Here is a 20,621-nt window from a genome sequence, read left to right on the forward strand (position 1 = left end):
TTGGCCCGGTAATGTGTTGTAGGAAAACAGATGACTGGGGAAATTGCTCAGCCTCTTGTTGTGATTCCTCCCTGCCCGAGGTTCCTGTGCGACGTACATTTTTCTATTTTATCTTGATTGCGTTGTCGGACGCTTTTTCATTCATATCCTAACCTCACATTCCGAATTTGTACGACTTTATTCCGTTCCTCTCCTTGCGCTCCGCATCGACTTCTACTCTACGGCCCTCTCGAACCATACTTAGATCTCGTCACACGATCCCTTTCGTGCCATAAACTGGTCAATATAGAGTCAATTGGGCCACCTGACATTGGGCATTCCATTTGAAATTTAGATCCCGTTATCACATGGTGCATTCCCCGGATCGGGAGATCTCGAAAGATCTCCTTCGGTAAATCCGACATTCCAGACTGAAGATCGCGTCGTCGTTCGAGAATTATCCGCAAAATGTCGAACTCAGATCTCGCCGCAGCGGGGAGCAGCACATATGCATCCAATACCCTTCATGTTGGGGATGGCACCTGGGACTCTGGGCGAGATACCTTCCTGCTGCCCAATTTGATGGGTGTCAACTTTGAGACGATGCGATACAATGGTTAGTCTGGGCATCAACAATCTACGCTTTATGGTTATGACTGACATTTTACAGGCATGGGGAACCGTTTCAAAGATATGGCAGGGTACCATTCCATAATCATCGCGCACGGCGTCATTGCAACAATCGTTTTCTTGGGCATTGTCCCAACCTCAATTTTCCTAATCCGATACTACTCCCGATGGAATCCGTACTGGGCATTTAAATTGCATGCTTGGTGTCAGGTACTCACCTTGCTCCTGACCACGGTCGTGTTTGTGCTTGGGTGGTTCGCCGTTGGGCCGAAAAGAAGCCTAACCAACCCCCATCATGGAATTGGCCTGGCAATCTATGTTTTAGTCATTTTCCAGGTGCTGTGGGGCTGGTTCTTGCACAAGAAGGAAAGTAAGAGACAGCGTATTCACGTTCCTCTGAAACTCGTGGTAAGTGACGCCCCTGGAAGGGGTATATGGGCTTTCCTTAACATATTCTAGTTACACCGATGGCTGGGTCGTGCTCTTTTACTTCTCGGCATTGCACAAATTCCACTAGGACTCACGCTTTACGGTTCGCCAAAGGTCCTGTTCATCCTATTCGCAATAACAGCCTTCGGTTACTTAGTACTTTACTTTATACTTTCCTACCGATATGATGTCGAAGGATATCACATGGGGAGTGAGCATGGTGGTGGCCACAGTCATTATACAGGGCCTTCAGAAATTTCAGAGCACCATGGCAATCACACGGGAGCAGCTCTCGCGGCTGGCGCTGCAGGTGCTGGCTTGGCTTCTATGTTTCGACGACGTACAAGCAGTCGCCACCCAAGCCATGCTTATGAAGGCTCTCGCACATCTATTTCTGATGAGAAATATTCCGATGAATCTTCTCGCCATCATGGTGGTGGTGGTGGTTTCGGCAAGAAACTCCTCGAGATTGGCGCACTGGCCGGGGCTGCACTCATGGCCAAGAAGTTCTGGGACCGTCGAAAGAAGCGAGAAGACGATGCCGAATCAGGTCGGTATAGGCCTGCCCATTCGCGCAGTACTAGCCACACAGATGAATCTCTCAGCAGGTTGGAAGATGGTCGACCCGAGCCGACGCATAGCACACCACTTAATCGACCACCAAGTCGTGCACCAAGTAGGGCCCAAAGCCCGGGCTCTTCCTACTACTACAACAGCACATATTTCACCGAGCCGCCAAAGCGAAACGCTTCTCATGGGATTAGAGACGCTGTTCTGGGTGCCGGTGCTTTCGCTGCTGTGAAGCGGTTGTTCAGCCGCGGTAAAAAGGACGATGAAGAGAAACGGCGGCTGGAGGATATCAAGCGCCGAGAAGATGAAGACGAGGCGTTGCAGAGAGCAAACAGCAGGCGACGACCACAGGCGGGAGAAAGTTTCTACCCACGAAGAAGGGCCAGTTCATACAGTGAAACTGATCTCACTGAAACCGATCTATCCCGTCCTCCACCTCGACACACATCACATGGAGAATCTCTTCTTACCGCAGAGCCTCTCGCCTCCGGCGCTATTCATAGCGCTGTATCAGAAATGCCACCTATGCCCCCGAGTCACCAGCAGTTCTCTGGTGACTTGAGGCCTGAAGCTCCTCCCTCACGTCACTCACTCGCTCATGATGGAGCAGAATTTGCATCCGGTGCAGCCGCTGGTGCAGCACTAGATGCAGCCTCCCGCCGCAATCGGAGCAGCAGCCGGCGCCGAGGGGACGACGTTGCTTCCCCGCCGGTATCTGTGAAAGTGAAAATGCATAATGACGGACGACATGTGACACTCCGTCGGCTGACTGAAGAGGAAGCAGCCGCGAGTCGCGAGGCCCGTCGTAGAGAGCGAAGAAGCTCTCGACGTCGCAACAGCAGTGCGGGCTCCTTGTCCGGCAACGAAGACGCCGGCTACGACCGCTGGCGTCGCGTCGAAGAACTCGAACGTCAACAAGACGAACAAATGCGACGTGAACAGGCTGCTGCTTCTGCTGCTCAGCTTGCCCCTCCACAGGCATCTATGGCCCCTTCGGGGAGCATGCCTGCATCCTCATGGGCCGCACCGCCCTCCCAAGTCAGCCAAATGCCGCCTCCACCCCCCATTCCTGCACCTTCCACCATCCCGTATGGAGCAAACAGTGTCACTTCGCCCACATATACCGGTACTGAGATGAGTGGCTCGTACGCGAACAATCGTCGCCGCAGACGGGCTGAACGAGCCCGGACCCGACAAGAGAGGCAGCAGCAGCATGGTGTGGAATTCACTTGATCGCTTTCTTGGTACCGTTTATTTTTTCCTTTCTCTTGTGTCTACTACAGACCCAGCTTACGACATGTACAAAACGATTTATGTGCCTCAGAGCCGTGCTGATGTAAATGATCCCCCTTGTCACGGTGCTATGTCCTCCTTTCGAGATGTTTTCTTTTCTTGAATGTGCTTTTCGAGGCGACGAAATGATTATTTTAGCTAGATTTTCCTTTCTCATCTCTTTTTTTGTAATGCCAGCGATTTAACAGATCTTTTATTGGGTTTTGGTTGGCTTTTTTGCTAGTCTTGTCTTCACCTTTGTGTATTGATTATTTGCCCTCTTCTTTTGGGGGTTATCCGGAGGCTGTCGCTTGGAATTTTTGCAGAAATAAACTTAAAATACGCTGAAAGTCGATTAATCTTCAACAATATTCTGCGCCAGTAAACCTCCGTACATTAAACCTTACGTATAGCTGGTAATGAACTCAGATAATCTTCGTGGAGCTACTACATGCCAAGTTAGGGCAAGCTTCCCCGCTCACCAAAGCCCACTCAACTATATTAAGAAGTATTTCCTTAGAAGCTATGTCTCATAGTAAGATAACATGACTCATACACAGTGGGAGTCGTCGTCGACAATAGCCCCAGAGACTCGATCGAGAGATTGGTTATCGAGTATCAAAGTGATTGATCTTATGGCTACTAGAATCATAAGGCCTATTATATCAGCCGCCAGAGCAATTTTAAAGCTAAGCATGTGCATGCATGCAATGGTGGTGGCTTGCCCTAGAAGTGCTCGGACTAGGCGGACCGCTTGAATGTTATCTACTGTGAGAGGGTACTGGGTCTTAACGATCCACACCACGAGTTTTGACGAATTAATAACATATAGTCCTGAAAATAGATATAGAGGTATTAATGAATGGTCTGAACTCATCGAAAGCAACCTCTAAGTACAAGATAGGAATGCCTTTCGCGTCCAATGTAGTCCACTCCTACTCGGGACAAATCTCCTCTCACTGTCTACAAATCCACCACGCAGCATTCGCCCATAGTCAACCCCTAGCTTTAGATCTGTGGACTTCTCATCGTGTTCGGGGTCCCAGACTCTCCATCCATTCTCAGGAGGGATTTTTCAAGCGCGTCACTACAGGCAGAGCAGGAGGTGTATCAGGCGTAATAGCTTGTTCCTCTAGCGGCTTCGGTTTCGACCAACATGGTGGCTTTCGTTCCAACGAGAGGAATATTTCATGTTCTTTTAAGAAACAGTGCCAGTACAACAGATTCGGATTCGAAGATAACGTTGAAGGGAGGAAATAGACATCAAAAAATAACATTGAATTGTGTCCGCGTTATGGAAACTCGGCTAAAGCACAATTTCTGTGGTCTAGAAAGCTACGGAAAACAGTCTAAAGATATCAATCCTCAGATCATTCAGCGGCACCTCCCTGCAGCTTTGGAATACTCCTGCTATTATTGGGTACATCATCTAGAGCAGAGCCATGGTGGTATCTCTAATTTTGAAATCCTCTCTTTTCTTCAAAAGCTGTTCCTTCACTGGTTAGAGGCACTAGCTTTGGTAGGAAAGATATCCGAGGCAGTAGGAATAAAGACATTAGAGTCCGGCATATAGGTACAATATGCTTATATGGCTGGCATTGCTCCACTACAACTCTGATGTTCTGGGCTAGCGTTTACACCGACACAAAGCACCATCAAGGGGACATTTATTAGCGAAATATCAAAGATACAGCCACTACTAGCTATGACGAATTCTTAGAGCACAAATCTACAGACGCTAGAAGGCCATTCAGTTCGGGTTAATTCAGTGGCCTTCTCTCGCGATGGGCTCACCCTGGCATCGGGCTCGGCCGACAGGACCATCAAGCTCTAGAATACGGCGACGGGCACGCAGTTGCGGACAATAATGGACCATTCGAGTGCCGTTACTTCAACGGCCTTCTCTCACGATGGGGTCACGCTAACTCTCGGAAAAGCTCCTGGCAATTTCTAGATATCAGTATCAAGTAACTGGGCTATTATGGCCCATTTTGGCATACTGGGCCCGACGGCTAGGTATTTACAGAGACTTCAGGTCTGTTCAACTACTTAACAGAATTATCACAAGGTACATAAGGTGAGATACCGGCGGCTTTGATGAGACGCAATAAATTAGTGTGTGGGAAGAGGTGCTACTACGCTCGCACGTTAGCACCCTCCAGCTCGGACAGGCCAGTCATTGACAGTCCTTTCCAATGTCTCTCTCAGGTATAGTCATGAAATCGGCAAAGCCTTGTGCGTACGGAACGTTGAAAGATTGATATCGATATTGAAAGATAGAAACATGTTGTGCAACCAGACTCACATGTTTAATAGGAAAAAGTATCGTAACGTACTTTTACCTCAATCATGATGATCTATGCAGCGGCTATGAAAGAGTCTTTTTGAACCCTTCGAGGGAGTTAACCGCGCGCTGTAGCTCTGTTCAAACCTGCTTAGGTTTTGCCTGTATCACAAGCATATCCATTTCGGTCTGTTTGGTAACCCAATTACCGGTTACGTGCCAATCCTTCTCTGGTGAGGCAAGCTCAGAAGTGAAGTGACGGTAGAACTCGGTTATGAATTTGTAAATCTGCATCATAGCGATATTCTTCCCTATACACATCCGAGGGCCGGCGCCAAACTTCCATAAACATTAGCTGGACGAAACAGGATCGTTGGTGATCTGGGGCTTACCGAAAACAAGTTTCTTTTCATTTCCTGAATGCTGTCTTCAGGTCCATCCAGCCATCGTTCTGGTCGGAAGGACTCTACATCTTCTCCGAAGATCTCGGTATTACGATGGATTACCCATGGGTTTATTCCCACGATGGTTCCGCCGGGTATGTGGTATCTATCAATACGGGCACCCTCTGGCGGTGTGACACGCTCGTTGATGAGACCTAAATTTCCATGGATGCGCAAGGATTCGTTGATGACGGCTCCTCTAAACAAAAAGGATCAGTGCTTGGACGAGTTTCAGAACCTGGGAACCTACAGATAAGGCAGCTTCGATGTCTCTGTGTAGGGTAATGCATCCGTCGACCGATAGCGCGTTGTTATGGTGGCGAGCTCAGCACGGAGCTTGTCCTCGACTCGAGGAGACCGAGCAACGTAGTACAAGATCGCTCGGAGAGTAACAGCAAGTACATCGTGACCGGCCATACTAATTCAGTTGTTGTCAACAGTTTCCTTTACCAATGATGGCCCAAGAGACCTACAAGTTGATGTAGATTGATCCAGTGATATCTCGAATAGAAAGCCTGTCCGGTTGAGCCTGCCGGAGCTCTAGAAAACTGTTTAACATATCCGGAGTCTGAGTAGGCTTTTCGAGACGTTGCCGAATCACGGTGGTGGTGTACTACAAGGGAGTGAATATGTCAACATGACTGCACAATCCCTTCGATGAGGAGGCTTCTAACCTTTAGCACCGGATTGAGCTTCTCCGCTCCCCAACTGGTGTCCATTAATCTTCGGATCACTTGGAGGAAGGGTGCTTGGCCGAGCTATGGAGCTGAATCAGTATTTTACCATAACAGCAGTATTTTTCAGAGTAGTTTACCAATCCAGTTTTGATCAGAACTTTGTCAGAGCCCTCAATAAATCCATTGAAATCTCTGCCGGTATCCAGAAATCCGAATTTCTTGGATACATTCAGCTCCCCGAGGCAATCAAACGCGAAGAGATGCACCCATAGGGACATATCCACATTGGTTGGACCATCATTCCGAGTCCGATTTCGCAATTGATTTGTGAATATTTCCACACAAGTATCAATTTTAGATTCTAGGTCAAGAACCGCAGCTTTCGTGTATAGACCACCAACTACCTTTTTAAGCGACGAGTGGTAGTTGACATCTCGCACTGAAAATAGATTCAGCAGTGGGCTGCCTTCGAACGGGGCTGCTGCTGGCTTATAAAAGTCGGACTGTGCTTGGCCTCAGTCCATCAAGCTATAACATAGGTACTTGAGCCTCAAGGTGCAAGATTTTCTCACTTTGGGATATGCCTGTCTCGATCCATGTATAATATGGAGTGCCTCGGGGCTTGAGAATGAGACGTGCTTTGGACCAATTCGGACAACTGGTCCATACTTTTTGTGCACAGATATGTTACGCCGTGGCATGTCATTGTTGTAGACAGCCAAGATCTTCCAGAGATTGCAAAAGCTTGCAGAGAACGGTCCGGGGATAGCATTGAGACCTCCGTGATAGCGAGTTCGCAGGGATTGAAAGGCTAAGCAGAGCGCACAAAGTGCAAACAATGTCAAATACTCGTCCATTTTTAGTTCTCAGTAGCTAAGAATGTCATTTAGGACGGATTAAGTTGAAGGGGCAAAAGCTGTGGCAGCAGAATCGCCTGGAATACACTACTTGCTTACATGAGAGCTTTGGTCTCTGCTTCAATTGTTTTGGGCCAATACCTAAGCGGAAATCTACAGGTGATACCTGATAACATGATTGTAATTCACATACGGAATCTTTCACTGGTGCTGTTCTGCCGTACTGGTGGTAAAGGGTTTGTCACAGCCTAATGCAGCCGAGCGTCATACACATCCGAAATTGGCCGATGCTGCGAGACGAATGCCCTGTTTTATATCTGCATGTCAAACGGGAATACGGCCTCCCACTATGTCATCTCATAGCCAACTCTGGGGTTGCCGTTTTCATCTACCAACCGAAAGAATGAGTTCAAAGTATATGGTAGGGAGAAGGGGTTTTTTTGGTCCATTCATATACCACATACCGTTCCAATTGGCCGTATTGGTCAAACAGTCGAGCTACTAGGATCGCAAATTGCACGTGGAATCGATTTTGTTCATAATCCGCTTCAGATATCGCTCGCAATGAAAGTCCGTGGGTAAGCAAAGTGCTCTATACGTCTACCAGATTGCGAATACCGGTAAATACGTGGGTGCCCTGTTGCGTTGCTACGAATCCCACGTTTTCACATTTACGCCAAATTTACCAGCCAGATGATAGGCAATCCGCTCGACAACAATTCACTAGCGACGGTATCAATGTAGTACCGACTATTCACGGCCCTCATTCCACAAAATAGTTGATTTCTTTTTTTTTTATAAATGTGGTGATACTTTGTCGGAATTTTCTTCAAACAGAAGGTCTCGTCCTGGACACCTAAGGCCTTTCTTCCAGGAAACAGGAGACACGTCAGCATCCAACAATTTGTTCTGCACGAAGGAATCATCGGAATCATCATGATTGGTGGAGAAAGCAAGCAATATAAAATTAGCCAAATTGAATGTATTTTCAGCCTCAGCGCTGATCGGCGGTTCGACTTCGAGTATGAGATAGCTGGTCCAAAAGATTTCCCATAACTTATGCGAATGAAATTTCAGTCCTAAGTTGTAATTTATGACCCGTAAGAATGGTGTTTCGAGATTTATCACTCGCTTGCATTTACCAGCCTTAGGGGCCGCTTACCACCCACGTTACCTGTCCGAGATATTATAGGATCACTTGTATACTCGACTTGTACCAATGGCTCAGCCTTTACTTGATGGAGGCCCCGAATTTCAATTCGGGCGTTATCAATTCGCCTTGAATAGCCTTTCCACATCATCTACGGACCTTGAACGTCGAGAACATGCCACAAGAATCACTCGCTACCATTATTACCCGGTTGAGCTTTCGATTTGGCAACGAGTGAACTCAGAGCTCGACAGCTTTGAGAGTGGATCAAGTAGATCTTAGAGCTATCAATGAAAACAAAAAGGCTATATAATCGACGAATTTTCCCCCCTATCTGCGATGATTTAAGTCTAGCCTTTGCTGTAGTCCGTGATTGTAGGGAGGTAGCAATACCGAGCGCCATACGCCGTGCTGCCATAATAATCTATAAAATCTTTCTAACTGTGTCTAATTGATAGGAGGGCACTCGACTAAGAATCTTCTCGTATGCCTTATCTACTAATTGAGGTATTAACTGGATTAACTCCTCAGTAGGGCGAAGGCTATCTTCGAATGTGGACTAAATGTCGTCAATAGCTAAGTGTAGCTAGAGATACGTACGGTGGTCTATTTGTAGAAGCTGCTGCTCGAGTTACTACTCTGTGTCCCGTGACAACGCTACTCTTTCAGCGAGCTCTTTGACTCGCATCTTTACAACGAGATTAATTTCTTAGTGGATTTGATCATTTTCTTCCTCTCCTTTTAGATGTAGATATAGAAGACGGTCTATCATTCTTCTAATCCTATTCTAGATATAGTTATAGGGGCAACTAGTAACTAGGAATTTCAACCAGCTGTCCTATATTAGAGGATATTGTAAGCGGTGAAACGACTAGAGCTTTTCAATTAGTCGAGTTTGATCAATCTTACGGCATTCGTCAAGCTCGTCGAATAGGCAAATTGTCTTACATGCTTTGTTAGATAGCATAGCCGTTATCAAAATTCGCCAAAGTTCGTCGACCTCTTCTCTTAGCTTCTCTGTATTTTGTTTCTAGGACGGGATGGCATAATGTAATAGATAAGGCCGTTGGCTAAAAGGCTGGTGGAGTATCGAGCACAATACTACAGAAAGATAATTTTGTTCGTCGTTGTCCTTGAAGAAAAAGTAATAGACCGTCACTTCTAGATATAGAGCTTTTAAAAAGTCATCGATTATTGATCGGGATAGTATAGACTTCCCGTAGCCTGGGTCGGCAGATACCTAGAGAAGATCGTTGTAGCTGCTCTCTGATTAACGGGTGAATTCAGGGCTTTGTAGTGCCTATAGACAGTTCCTTCCACTTTCCTAGGATTAATGTTCTTTTGCTCCTCGTAAGGTGATGTCTTGAATATTTGGTGACAGCGGTCACGATGATGTTGTTCTCGCTGGCTGTTCGCTTGATCTCGCTGTCTGTTTGCTTGGTCTAGACGTTGATTTGTGCCTTCGATTTCGACTTTCAATCGATCTACATAGAGGCCTAAGCAATTGATCGTTGATTCAGGAATAACCTAGGACTGATTTCACTTACTGTTATGCATTTACTACCAAGTTCTCCTGTGATAATTGGCCAACAGGAACATACTCCAGCAGCTCTTTAGTGTATGCTGCTGCTGCTAAGGCAGCATACCCCAGCCATTCCTTGTTCTTGTGCGAGTCGGCATAATCACAAATACCGCGGATGACAACACACGGAAAGTCCAACATCAGACCAGCTGCCTCCATTTCAAAGCACAATGCTCCAGTCTCTGAACGAATCTGCTCTCTTGTCCGCCCGTCTTTGATGACTTTATTACCAGAAGCAATAATACCGTAGTGGGGCTGTGGATCACTATCCTCGCGGTCACCTCTTATCTCTTCCCACTCCGCTAGACATCTATTACAGTTGCTCTTATAAGCAGGATGGTTATATTTCGTCGTAAAGAGTCGATCAGACTGTACAATAGGACGGCCGAAATTCTTCCGAGTTCGAGCGGTCCTTCCGATAGCGCTTTAGAGATATTCTAGGTAGCGTAGGTCATCCGTTAGGCTGGCAGTTCTTATCGTGCCAATTGCGGTCAATAGTGCTCTCGGGGGGTTGTTCAGCGAGCTAGTTCGTTCAAATTCACCACCTGCAGTAACCTTCCCTAAATCATATTGAATCACCCCACCACAGGTACCTTGTGGATAACTAATGACGATATCGCCAAGCCGGATATCATGAGCAGAAGGAACTCCACCCCTGATACCGACCATCAGCCCGATTCGAAGTGACTTGGAGAAGGTACGAAGCATGTTGTTTGCGACCGTAGTAGCCGAGGTAGTTCCGTACTGGCCTCCAGGGAGGCAGGCGATCACGACGTGGTGTTTGCCGATTCGGCCCAGTGTGTAACTATTCGAGTCTGCTGCATCTTGCTCCTCGAGAATCCCAAATTTCGCATCTAGCATTTGGGTAGCAGCGGCAGCCTCGGTCGGAAGGGCGCAGATCCAGCCGATTTGGAAGGCATCTCGTGGAGGACAAGCCATTTGAAAGGTCTAGCGTGGTATGCGACGTGAATAGTTTATTCAGTAACAATCAATCTTAGTGAAAGTTGGGAATAAAAATAGAGGTTGATGAATCGTCTCCTGGAGACCCAGAAGAGAAGCGCCAATGACGTGGCAGATAGGAGCAGCCCCGCTGCCAGCAGTCGAATAGCTCAGCTTGGATAGCAGCATCGCGCGGCAACTGGGCAGATGTGATTGGAGAAACCCGCAGCCCGCACCTATGGCTCATTTCGCGTGACAGTACGGCCCGTGACCGACTAAAAACACTGGCCCCTACCCGCCAATGGGCTTGTGCGGGTCTATAGATAAGCATTGACTGGAGACGGCTAGATTTATAACCGGGCGGTGGGTTTAGGCTCAACGTTTCCGAATGCCAAGCTGGCCAAGTGTGGGTGGTATGTATAATACAGAGTGGGCGATTAGCAAGTGGTGAAATATGACAATACAGAACTGGAAGATTAATAAAGAGGCGCCGTGTGGACAATACAATAAGCTAGCGCCTAATTCGGCCAAGTGCATAATTATCTTTTTTTAATTTATGTGAGAATGGAATAAGGCTAGAACTTCAGTTGTATATATAATTGGAGTAAACTAACTCATGTCCAGTATTCTTGATAACAACACGGACATTGTGTTTCTATACGAACCACAGTGCTCGTGAAACATCGTCGGCAGAACTTACGTTGACCGCATAATCGACGTAGTTGCCTAGAGTACATGCCTTGGACGGAGATGTGAATGGGTCACGGTGACATGATCTCAGATGGGTGGGGATATCTGGTCTAGGGTTCGGTGGCCTCAATTCCAATCTTGAGACGTTGAACAGTCACCACTGTATGATAATCACGTACTGAGTTTGAGGCAGCGACCACACTTCTGTTAGAGTATTGCATGCTTCCTCGTCATAATGTGGCTCGTGGCACACTGATGCGAGGGGAGTTGTTTTAATTAGACTTTCGTGTATGGTGTGATTTAGTTGGGACCATGCTTTGAGGTCTGGCCAACATTTATCTCCTGGGATGCAAAGACAAGTGGACGTTGAATTCCATCAACACCCTTCTCGGTGCGAAGGTCTCTGTTTCTGCCACAACCGGTAAAACCAAGCATTTCCAGACTCTCTTTGACCTTTGTGCCACTGCTAAAGGAAACCGGAGCAGCGAATATGCGAACAGGAGAGAGCCCCTGATGGACGAAAACATTCTGCAGTTGCTGGAATGCAACAAAAGATACACAGGCGATAAAATAAAGTAGTTAGAACACAATGATAATGGCACTTTCATGTACAATCGACCTCCCTATTAATACTCTACTTCTGTTCCAGACCTCCCTTCTCGGGTCTTTTCTATGGTCCCAGAATCAAGAGCATTTGTAGAACCGAGCGCAAGCATTGTAGCTCCCAAATAGAAGCTGAATTTAGAAGATTTTTAAGAGGAATATAGAATAGTGGAGGATGTCTAGGCTTACTTTATGAGAGCTATGAGGCTGGGTTCAGTACCTTACATTCAGGTACACGAGATCGAAGCACTTGGTACCCTTACCCAGGTGGCAATGTCTGTTATCGCTGATTGGACAGATACCTATTATTAGACATAATGAGGAACTCGCTGCCTCCATCTTTTGGCCCGGACCTGCAGGTGCCTCATGCCCACGCGGCCTCCAAATCGTTGGCCCCTGCATGTGAGACTTCTCTCGGGGTCCATAGCACTCAAGTGCTCACTGGAAAGTCTAGGTAGGTATGGGGTGGCTGATTACGAAGAGCGCTCTATTTCTCTTAATGTATCAAAATCTGTAATTGCTTATTGCTTTTCATGTTACTTTTTGATTAATTTTAATTTCTGATTATTCAATAGAAATATACATTAGACGATAAGAAAAGAATACGCTTCTGACACTCCCAACATATGTATTTTCTACCCCCTCCCCCCCCCCCAAACGGACTCTCTGCCCCAACGAAACTCTCTCTGCACCACACATTCAAATGTTACAGCTAGGCTATACACACAATCACATGTGTAGTTACGTACAGACTTAACCTCCGTCAGCAATTCCGAGCTTGAGGTTGCTCGCCTTTCCCCGTGTGATTGTGAGATTTCACCATTGTAAAGGGAAATAGGAACAAAGAAATTCGAAGTCAGGTGACAGAATTAGCTTCTTTCACCTGGGCAAGTACTTTCTATTACAAATAGTACCTTATTAAAGGAGATTCTCCTCATTTCTTGGATCCGGAGCCTTTCCTTCTCCAAGGTTTCTTTACAAGACTTGAACATCACTCTCATCCCATTGCACCCTAACCAATCATTCCACTACCCACAGAACCCATCTGCCATGTCTTCCAACCTTCTTATCACCGGTGCTACCGGCTTTATTGGCTTTAAAGTTCTCCTCGGAGCCCTCCAGGCCGGGTACACGGTCCGAGCAGCTATTCGGTCCTCCGAGAAAGCCAAAGCACTTGCCTCCCACCCGAAGATAACTGCTTCTGGGAAGGCAGACAAGCTCTCATTCGTCGAGGTTCCTGACATCACTAGTGACGGCGCTTACGATGAGGCTATCAAAGATGTTACCTATGTCATTCACCTCGCTTCACCTCTCCCTTCGCCGTTCCTGGACCCACAGACCGGCATCTACGAGCCAAACATCAAGAGTGTGAGCACCCTACTTGCATCCGCAATCAAGGAGCCATCGGTGAAGAAGGTTGTCATCACATCTTCGGTCTTCGCAAACATGCCCTTCCCTCCAGACCCAAGCCAGGAAATCACGGCTGAGACCAGATTGCCTGACCTGCCGGGGCCTTTTGACTCCATGCTCCCCGCATACAGTGCCGGCAAGGTTGCAGCGCTGAACTTCACCGAGAAGTTCATCAAGGAGAAGGTGCCTTCTTTCGCTGTTGTCAAAGTCTTCCCCGGTTTCGTCTTCGGTCGGGATGACAGAGCTCTAGAGGTCAAGGACCTCTATGCGGGAACTAATCGCATCCTTCTAGCAGCCATCACTGGGCAGACTGCCAAGGGCCCTATGCCAGCAGGCGCCACCCATGTGGATGATGCCGCCAAGGTACATCTAGCAGGATTGAAAGAAGGCATAGCTGGGAACTTCGGTGTCACGAAGGTCCACGACTTCAACGATGCTTGGAAAGCCGTTGAGAAGCACTTTCCCGAGGCTGTTGCGGACGGCACATTCACGCAGGGAAATCAGCCAACTGTGCCCGTCAATTGGAATGCTCATCAGACCGAGATTGATCTCGAGTTTAATTTCAAGACGTATGAGGACATGGTTGTTGACGTTGCCGGCCAGTACCTTGAGCTGTCTGGCAAGAAGGAGACTTGAATCTTAGTTTCTCCCATTTGTTTAAGCTAAAGCCACTCCATTATATTTCTTCTAGTTATAGTCCAAGTCAATAGAACGAACATAGATAGTAGATTAGCCAAACTTTTCCTCGAGATTGATGTCCTTCGTCAAATGTGACAAACAGATCTAATGTGTCTTTTCTTTAAACATCTACGCATGAACTTTAGTTGCATACGCTATGGTTAGGCCCAATTCTAACCAGCGGGCCATAATTTTCATGAAGTTGAGTATTAACATACGGCATTTTCTCTAGGCGGACTATTTTACTATGTCCCATTTCCAGAGGCTAGTGATACTGGCCAGGAAAGGGCCAGGAATCTTGTTGAGCCCATTGAAATAACGAGTGCGAATCAAATAAACGAGGAACAAAGTTAGGGCTGTCACAATAAGTCACGATGAGGGAACGGCCAATGTGGAAGAGAGCTTGTATCTCAAGCATGTTTGACATGGTGAAGCAGTAGGTTGAGACTCGTAGTTTCTTGGTAAGTTCAAGGATTGGAGAAAGATCAACCCAGAGTAGACCGCTGTTAGATACAGTACTTCCGGAAACCGGTGTCACCACTCACACTCTTCGATGCGCCGTAATGCGGAAAAAAATAAAAATATAAAAAACAAAAGGAAAAGAAGGGAAAAAACCCCCGCAAGATGCTTCGATAAATACACCAGTCAAATCTGACATGCAGCAAACTTTCAGTATGTTATACAAGTATGCAAACAACATAATTTGGCGGTATCTGTAAAAGACTGTAATAGTAATTGTCAGTTTGTAGGAAGTCCGCGTACGCTTGTACTGAGGGGACCAATTGGCATGATTGCTTAACTATCTTAGAGACTGCTGTTGAAGTGTCTCTAGACCTTAAGGGCTAAGGTTTTTCTGAAACGTGAGTATTTCCCCAGTTGATCCGGTATACCACACAAAATCAGTGCGGAATTGGGACACCATTTCACAAGTATCATAGTAGGAGGCGAGATGGCCTTTTACACCGAGTTCATGGACCATCCTTGGTTGTTGCGGTACCACAAGACTGCCTATGAACAAAATACCAAGGTCCTTACCCGGAAGTCCACTGTCTCTACATAAACTACGATGGGGCTATTACTGGCGAAGATACCAATGTTTTTCGGATAGCGACACTTCCTATCGAAACGCTCTCGTGACTGGTAAGAAACTCATCTGAGTCGCTGAAAGCAAAGCTAATATGCAAGTATTTAGTTTTTCTGGAGGAACTGAAGTACTTTAGCGGCATTGTTTTCCTCACCACCAATCGTATCAAGTCTTTTGACAAAGCCATGAAGTCTCCCTCATACTCGAATATACCCCACCAGGCCTTGAGACCAGAGAAAAACTCTGGGTGCAAACGTTGAAGCTTATACCAACCGAGGAGACTTTTTGTGGGCCTTGATGAGGCCATTAAGGCCTTCGTGCTGGTGAAGATAACTGGAATCGAGATAGTCTCGGCTGTTTGTTTGAATATCATGAAAGAGAAGGTGGTATTTGACATATATCAATGGATAATCCTCCGAGTTGATACCGTAGTAGCGAAGGGAAAGCATCACATCTGCGAGATATGACACTTGGTCAAGAGGGCCGGCTATATGCGGCCCAGGTAGTGGCGGAAATGAAAACATGGTGAGGTAGCTTAATGAGACCAATAGTTCGAGATTGATCTGAGGCTGTTTAGCAGCGCCCGAATTGGATATCCTAAGCATTTGCTGTTATTCGCAGCTTTACTATTACTAGATTAACAAATGGAAAAAAAAGCATGATACTAGGCAATAACTTCATTTCTCTATCATCAACAACCAAAATCATAACTTACAATTCCTTACCTTGGTAATGATGGACCCCCCACCGATCACTCGAACACCAAATATCATTCTCATCATGAAACTTCGCCGCCAGTGTATGCAGATCCATCATCTGCAACGCGACAATCGGGTAAAACTCTTGTAAGAGAGTCTCCACAGCCACATTAAGATACCCATTAAATCCAGCCCCGGCCATATCCTCATCACCCAACCCCGGCATAGGTAGAAGAGGCTGGGCACTCGCTCGGGACAGCGAAACAACAAAGGGAACTTTTTGGCGCTCGCGGCGTGGCGCAGAAGAAGGGAGTGGAGAGGTAAGGACAGACTCAATTGAAGCTGGTGTTACTATAAGACAAGCGGAAGTGGAGAGTCCCCGTGGAAGGCCCTTTGCGGTTTCATTAAAGCGTCTTATAATATATCAGTCCAATGAAGACAAGAAAAGAATAAACAAAATACCACATACCTAGCTACCTCCGCCGCATCTATACCCTCTAACTCGGGATATTCTACCCACTGAAACTCCAGCAACTGAATCGCCCGATCTACCTTCTCTAGCCCCCGATGCGGGGCTAACTCGTCCTCGATAATCGCATCCCACCGGCTTCGAAATTCCGCCCACTGTGTCTCATGCTCAACTCCGTAGGGACTCGTACGAAACACCACGAATCCCCATTTCCCCCAATCCTCGGTCTCTAGGCTTCGGAAGACGGAGCTTAGGGTCTGAATAAAGGGCGCGTGGAGCTCTCGCTCTTGATGCTTTGTTTCCTCTGACTTGGCGCCCTCGACTCGGGCCCGGTAACGACGACTCATTTCCTGCATGATTTCACGGAAACCCTCTTCGCCGTGAGTTGCTTTGAGGCCGACAAAGAGGTCGGTGCGTTGGGTTTCTGAGAGTGTCATTAGGTCGTTCCCGCTGGCGTTGAGGAGCCGGTCATGGGTCCAGCCTGGAGGGTAGAAGGACATGGTTAGCTCTTGTTGAGGTGAGATGAGGTATGCCCATTCTCTGGGAGGACAGCGGCGGTCACATGTGGACTTTCTAGCTTAGCGCTTAAAGCCGATGACGTTAGGTATGTATGTATGCATTGATGTATACATTAAATACTTTCGTCGTTTTTTTTCGTGTCTTCCTTTATTTTGCAAAATCCAGAAGTTTTTCTACTGCAAAATTGACAAATACTTTGTATTTGCGCATACTCGCCGAATTCGACCATTTAGTAGCCTGTTGGTAGCGACTATACCACCTATCTAGCCATAGAGAGTCCCTATAAGTTAATTCAAATTTACTGTGTTTCATTTACTGAGAATCTCTCCATTAAAGACGGCATGTGGCAGGTATAAATGGTTCCATTACTAAAACTGGTTTAATTGATACTCATGACTCGGCTTTCAGCCACAAAAAGGTATGGAGAGCAAGACTAAACTCATCCGCGCGACACAAGAAGATACCCGTAGAATATGCAGCATACAAACTGTCTTTGGAGAAAGTAGAGTGGAATTCACTGGTCTGCATGTCGCGTCGATCTTGTCCAACCTCAATTGCTTACCACACTAAGGGTGTGGCTACTCAATCCGAATGAGCGGTGTCCGGATTCCACTGACAGCCGCAAGACACTCCGCATTTGGACAACACAATAATGGTGATGTTCATCAGTAGATACAGTAGAGCTCTAGCAAGGTAGAGCATTACAGCGCCGGCCCGGGTGTTGGCCAATGGGTGTGTTGCAGCGAAGATCACACTGAGAGGTAGCAGTACAACTAGTGCAGGAATGATGAAGCAAGTGTGGAGTAGCAAGTCATCAATGGTTGGATGGCAAGTGATGTGTTCGAATTCGAGAGGGAAATGCGGAGAAGGTTGTTGAGGGAGGTCAGTTCGAGTCATTCGAAATCTGAAAGCGTACTTTGGTGCTTTCTCAGTGGATGAACTAGGCGCAGGTCGTGTTCTGTAGAGTGAAAACGAAACAGCAAGAAATGCAGGGAGGTTCTGCTCGGTGTTATTCGCAATGTTCGAGTTATCCGCAACAGGAGTGTCGCCCACATTGCCGGCTCCCACTTCTCGAGCACCACTACTCAAGCCAACACGAGCGAGGAACGATGTTTGGCGTGTTTCACGATATGGCAAGCTGGAAAGGGACGAGCCACGCAGATCATGGTTCTTTGGGATTCGGGTTGCCAAAAACTGCGTTCTTTTTGTAGGCATTTTGCTTGGTGAGCTTTTTCGAGAGTTCGCGTGACCAGTGACCTTCCATTTCTGGTATTGTTTCCTCTGTCGATGCAAAGCAACATAATCTTGCCTTCTTTCAATCGAAGGTTGGGGACGGCGTATCGCACGAGAAGGCGGAGACAAAGAGGCCGGGGGAGAAAACCGAACGCATCGCAGCAGTGAATCTGGATCGCCATGTTTGTTGAAGGTACCGGCATTTACGCCTGGCTGATGATTCGACAGGGCCGCAGCAGGAGGTTTGATCCACTGCCGGCGGTCAACGGAAAGGCATCGCAACTTTGAGGGTTTGGGGGATTCGCTTTCATCGTCTTGATGAACAAAGCTTGCCTCTGGCGAATCTTGGAAGCAATCGAAATTGAATTCCTCCGTCTGAGGGGCAAGACTCGTCCGTAGGTTCTCCATTTTATAGCAATGAAGGGATTCAGTGGATTCCTCCGCGCTCCCTCGTTCGCTATTTGATGCGGGTGTGTTTTGGGGATTCAATGGCTCAGCGAGACCATCAAGAGTGTGGTACTTATCCACAGCGACATCCAACTCAAGTCGAGGACACTTTCGGCTGGAACCGAACCCACGGAATGACTCGCGAAGTTCGAGGATTCGGTGAGCTTGCTTTGGGCTTGCTTCGGTCTGGTCGCCTGGCTGTCTTTCGTCAGATACATCAAACCTGGTGAATGGTGCAACGAGAGGTGAAAAGAAGCGATCCGTAGGTGAGTCCGTCATCGTCAGTCGAGTATCCACGATGCCGAGAGGGTCTGACTTAAGTGATTTGGCGAATGCCATATCTGCACGGTTAGCTGAAGCTAAAAGTTGATGGTCGTTGGACTGAGATGGGGAAGTCAGGTGCTCAAATTCCAAGCGTGGAAGGTGCGCTCCCACCTCTACCGCATAAAATGAAGACAGAAGAAACGATATAGTAAACAAGTATAATTAGAGGGAAAGGGAGAATTGCTATAATTCTACAGGTTCATGGTTGGGGCGATAATGGTTATGTACATCAAGTCTATTTGACGTGAGCCTGGAGGGTCTCGAGAACCTATTCAAGAAAAAAAAGTCAGTATTTAATTAGACCACAATAGTCCCGGCGGGTTCATACCTCAAGCTCAATCTTGGCCTCAGCGATATCCTGCTCGCTGCCGCTGCCGCTGGCAATCTTCTGGGCCTCGGCGATCTGGGCGCGGATGGACTAGCAAGGAAGTTCTGGTTAGCTTGAGTCACAATGTTGCGAAGAAAAATAACCTACATCGGCGCTGAAGTCCTCAAGGGCGAAACCCTCGACAGCGTTGATGCTGAGCTGGGAGTCGGGCTGGACAACGGCGAAACCGCCGGACACTATACAGTAACACCATTGTTAATTGATCGGTTCCAATTGGCAAGAGACCAGATTTGCGGGATGTCTCAGGGCGCGAGGATCGGACGTACGGAAGTACTGCTTGGTGGCACCGCTCTCCTCAAGGATCTCGACGAGACCGGGCTTGAGCTGCTCGATCGAGGGAACGTGGTTGGCGAGGACACCCATCTCACCGGAGGCGGCGGGAATGTTAACCTGGGTACTGTAATCGCGGAGGTTTGTCAGTATTTAGGAAAAGGGCGCAGGCACCGTCGACGCGGGCGTAATTGGAAGCATAACATACACGCCAGTCGAGCGGTAGATGGTCTGTCAAGCAATTATCAAGTCAGTACTTAGGCTATGATGTTGGGATGTCGGCCGGAGTTCGTTCACGCACCTGGTGAGGCAGAGTCAGGGACAGCTTGATCTTGTCGGCGACGGCCTCAGCGTAACCACGGCGCTGGACGGGAGCACCGAGGAAAGAAGGGCGAGCCCGGAGGGCGGAGCGAGCGAAGCGGAAGGAGCTCATTTTGCAGTGGTGGATGACGTGCAAAGGCTGGATTATCCCTCTTGAAGTTGCGTTGCAAAGGTCGAAGTCGGAATGCCGGTTGTTCCCTAGCGGCTGGTCACGTGGCACGGGAATTCAACGGCCGGACTATGGCCAGTATGAGCTGTGTTGACTACGGTTATTCTACGCATATTTTTATGAGAACACAAGGAGAAAACATATTGTTTCATTTAGTGCTCTATCTATTTCAGTATTTGTCTACTTTGGTGTCTATATTCTTGCCAGAAGTCTGATTCCAAAGGTGACATTTTGACGTCGAGAACCACTTAGTCGGGAAAGCCTCGCTAGTAATCAGACATAACGCATCGTAACCGTGCACTAGTCTTGCTACTTGTATGTTGCTTCCGAAATCAAGTGTTCTTCATCCACGTAGACAGCAGTACTTTCTAAGTGTTACTTGCCGATGGGGAAGTATACTAATCACGTGATGGTTATAGATTCAGGTCACGTGTAGGTTAATGGCAGAACCAAGTAAGGAAAAGTCGCAGACTGGAAAGCCGCAAAAAGCAGGCCAAAAAAGACCC

At 47.4% G+C, this 20,621-nt stretch overlaps 7 protein-coding genes across 7 annotated transcripts; 2 read left to right on the top strand and 5 right to left on the bottom strand.

Moving 5' to 3' along the window:
* Positions 1–447: 447 nt before the first annotated feature.
* Positions 448–2,841, top strand: N7537_002358 (uncharacterized protein; the record flags this gene model as incomplete). The annotated part of the gene is made up of 3 exons (XM_056893416.1): positions 448–595; positions 650–1,017; positions 1,069–2,841. The coding sequence occupies 3 exons, from the start codon at positions 448–450 to the stop codon at positions 2,839–2,841; spliced, it is 2,289 nt and encodes a 762-aa protein (XP_056758411.1).
* Positions 2,842–5,305: 2,464 nt separating this feature from the next.
* N7537_002359 (cytochrome P450) lies at positions 5,306–7,141 on the bottom strand (the record flags this gene model as incomplete). The annotated part of the gene is made up of 7 exons (XM_056893417.1): positions 5,306–5,503; positions 5,557–5,806; positions 5,858–6,025; positions 6,081–6,220; positions 6,282–6,365; positions 6,422–6,787; positions 6,857–7,141. The coding sequence occupies 7 exons, from the start codon at positions 7,139–7,141 to the stop codon at positions 5,306–5,308; spliced, it is 1,491 nt and encodes a 496-aa protein (XP_056758412.1).
* A 2,699-nt stretch (positions 7,142–9,840) lies between these two features.
* On the bottom strand, positions 9,841–10,812 carry N7537_002360 (uncharacterized protein; the record flags this gene model as incomplete). Its single annotated transcript, XM_056893418.1, has 2 exons — positions 9,841–10,175; positions 10,467–10,812. The coding sequence occupies 2 exons, from the start codon at positions 10,810–10,812 to the stop codon at positions 9,841–9,843; spliced, it is 681 nt and encodes a 226-aa protein (XP_056758413.1).
* Positions 10,813–13,155: 2,343 nt separating this feature from the next.
* On the top strand, positions 13,156–14,151 carry N7537_002361 (uncharacterized protein; the record flags this gene model as incomplete). The annotated part of the gene is made up of 1 exon (XM_056893419.1): positions 13,156–14,151. The coding sequence occupies one exon, from the start codon at positions 13,156–13,158 to the stop codon at positions 14,149–14,151; it is 996 nt and encodes a 331-aa protein (XP_056758414.1).
* A 1,837-nt stretch (positions 14,152–15,988) lies between these two features.
* N7537_002362 (uncharacterized protein) lies at positions 15,989–16,944 on the bottom strand (the record flags this gene model as incomplete). The annotated part of the gene is made up of 2 exons (XM_056893420.1): positions 15,989–16,388; positions 16,445–16,944. The coding sequence occupies 2 exons, from the start codon at positions 16,942–16,944 to the stop codon at positions 15,989–15,991; spliced, it is 900 nt and encodes a 299-aa protein (XP_056758415.1).
* Positions 16,945–17,545: 601 nt separating this feature from the next.
* N7537_002363 (uncharacterized protein) lies at positions 17,546–18,982 on the bottom strand (the record flags this gene model as incomplete). The annotated part of the gene is made up of 1 exon (XM_056893421.1): positions 17,546–18,982. The coding sequence occupies one exon, from the start codon at positions 18,980–18,982 to the stop codon at positions 17,546–17,548; it is 1,437 nt and encodes a 478-aa protein (XP_056758416.1).
* A 220-nt stretch (positions 18,983–19,202) lies between these two features.
* On the bottom strand, positions 19,203–20,058 carry N7537_002364 (F1F0 ATP synthase subunit delta; the record flags this gene model as incomplete). Its single annotated transcript, XM_056893422.1, has 6 exons — positions 19,203–19,235; positions 19,296–19,385; positions 19,443–19,531; positions 19,622–19,752; positions 19,834–19,856; positions 19,927–20,058. 6 exons carry the CDS (start codon positions 20,056–20,058, stop codon positions 19,203–19,205), a joined length of 498 nt encoding a protein of 165 aa, XP_056758417.1.
* Positions 20,059–20,621: the final 563 nt, after the last annotated feature.

This window comes from Penicillium hordei (genome assembly GCF_028827395.1).
Source record: "Penicillium hordei strain IBT 12815 chromosome Unknown utg000001l_segment0_segment0, whole genome shotgun sequence".
NCBI lineage: Eukaryota > Fungi > Ascomycota > Eurotiomycetes > Eurotiales > Aspergillaceae > Penicillium > Penicillium hordei.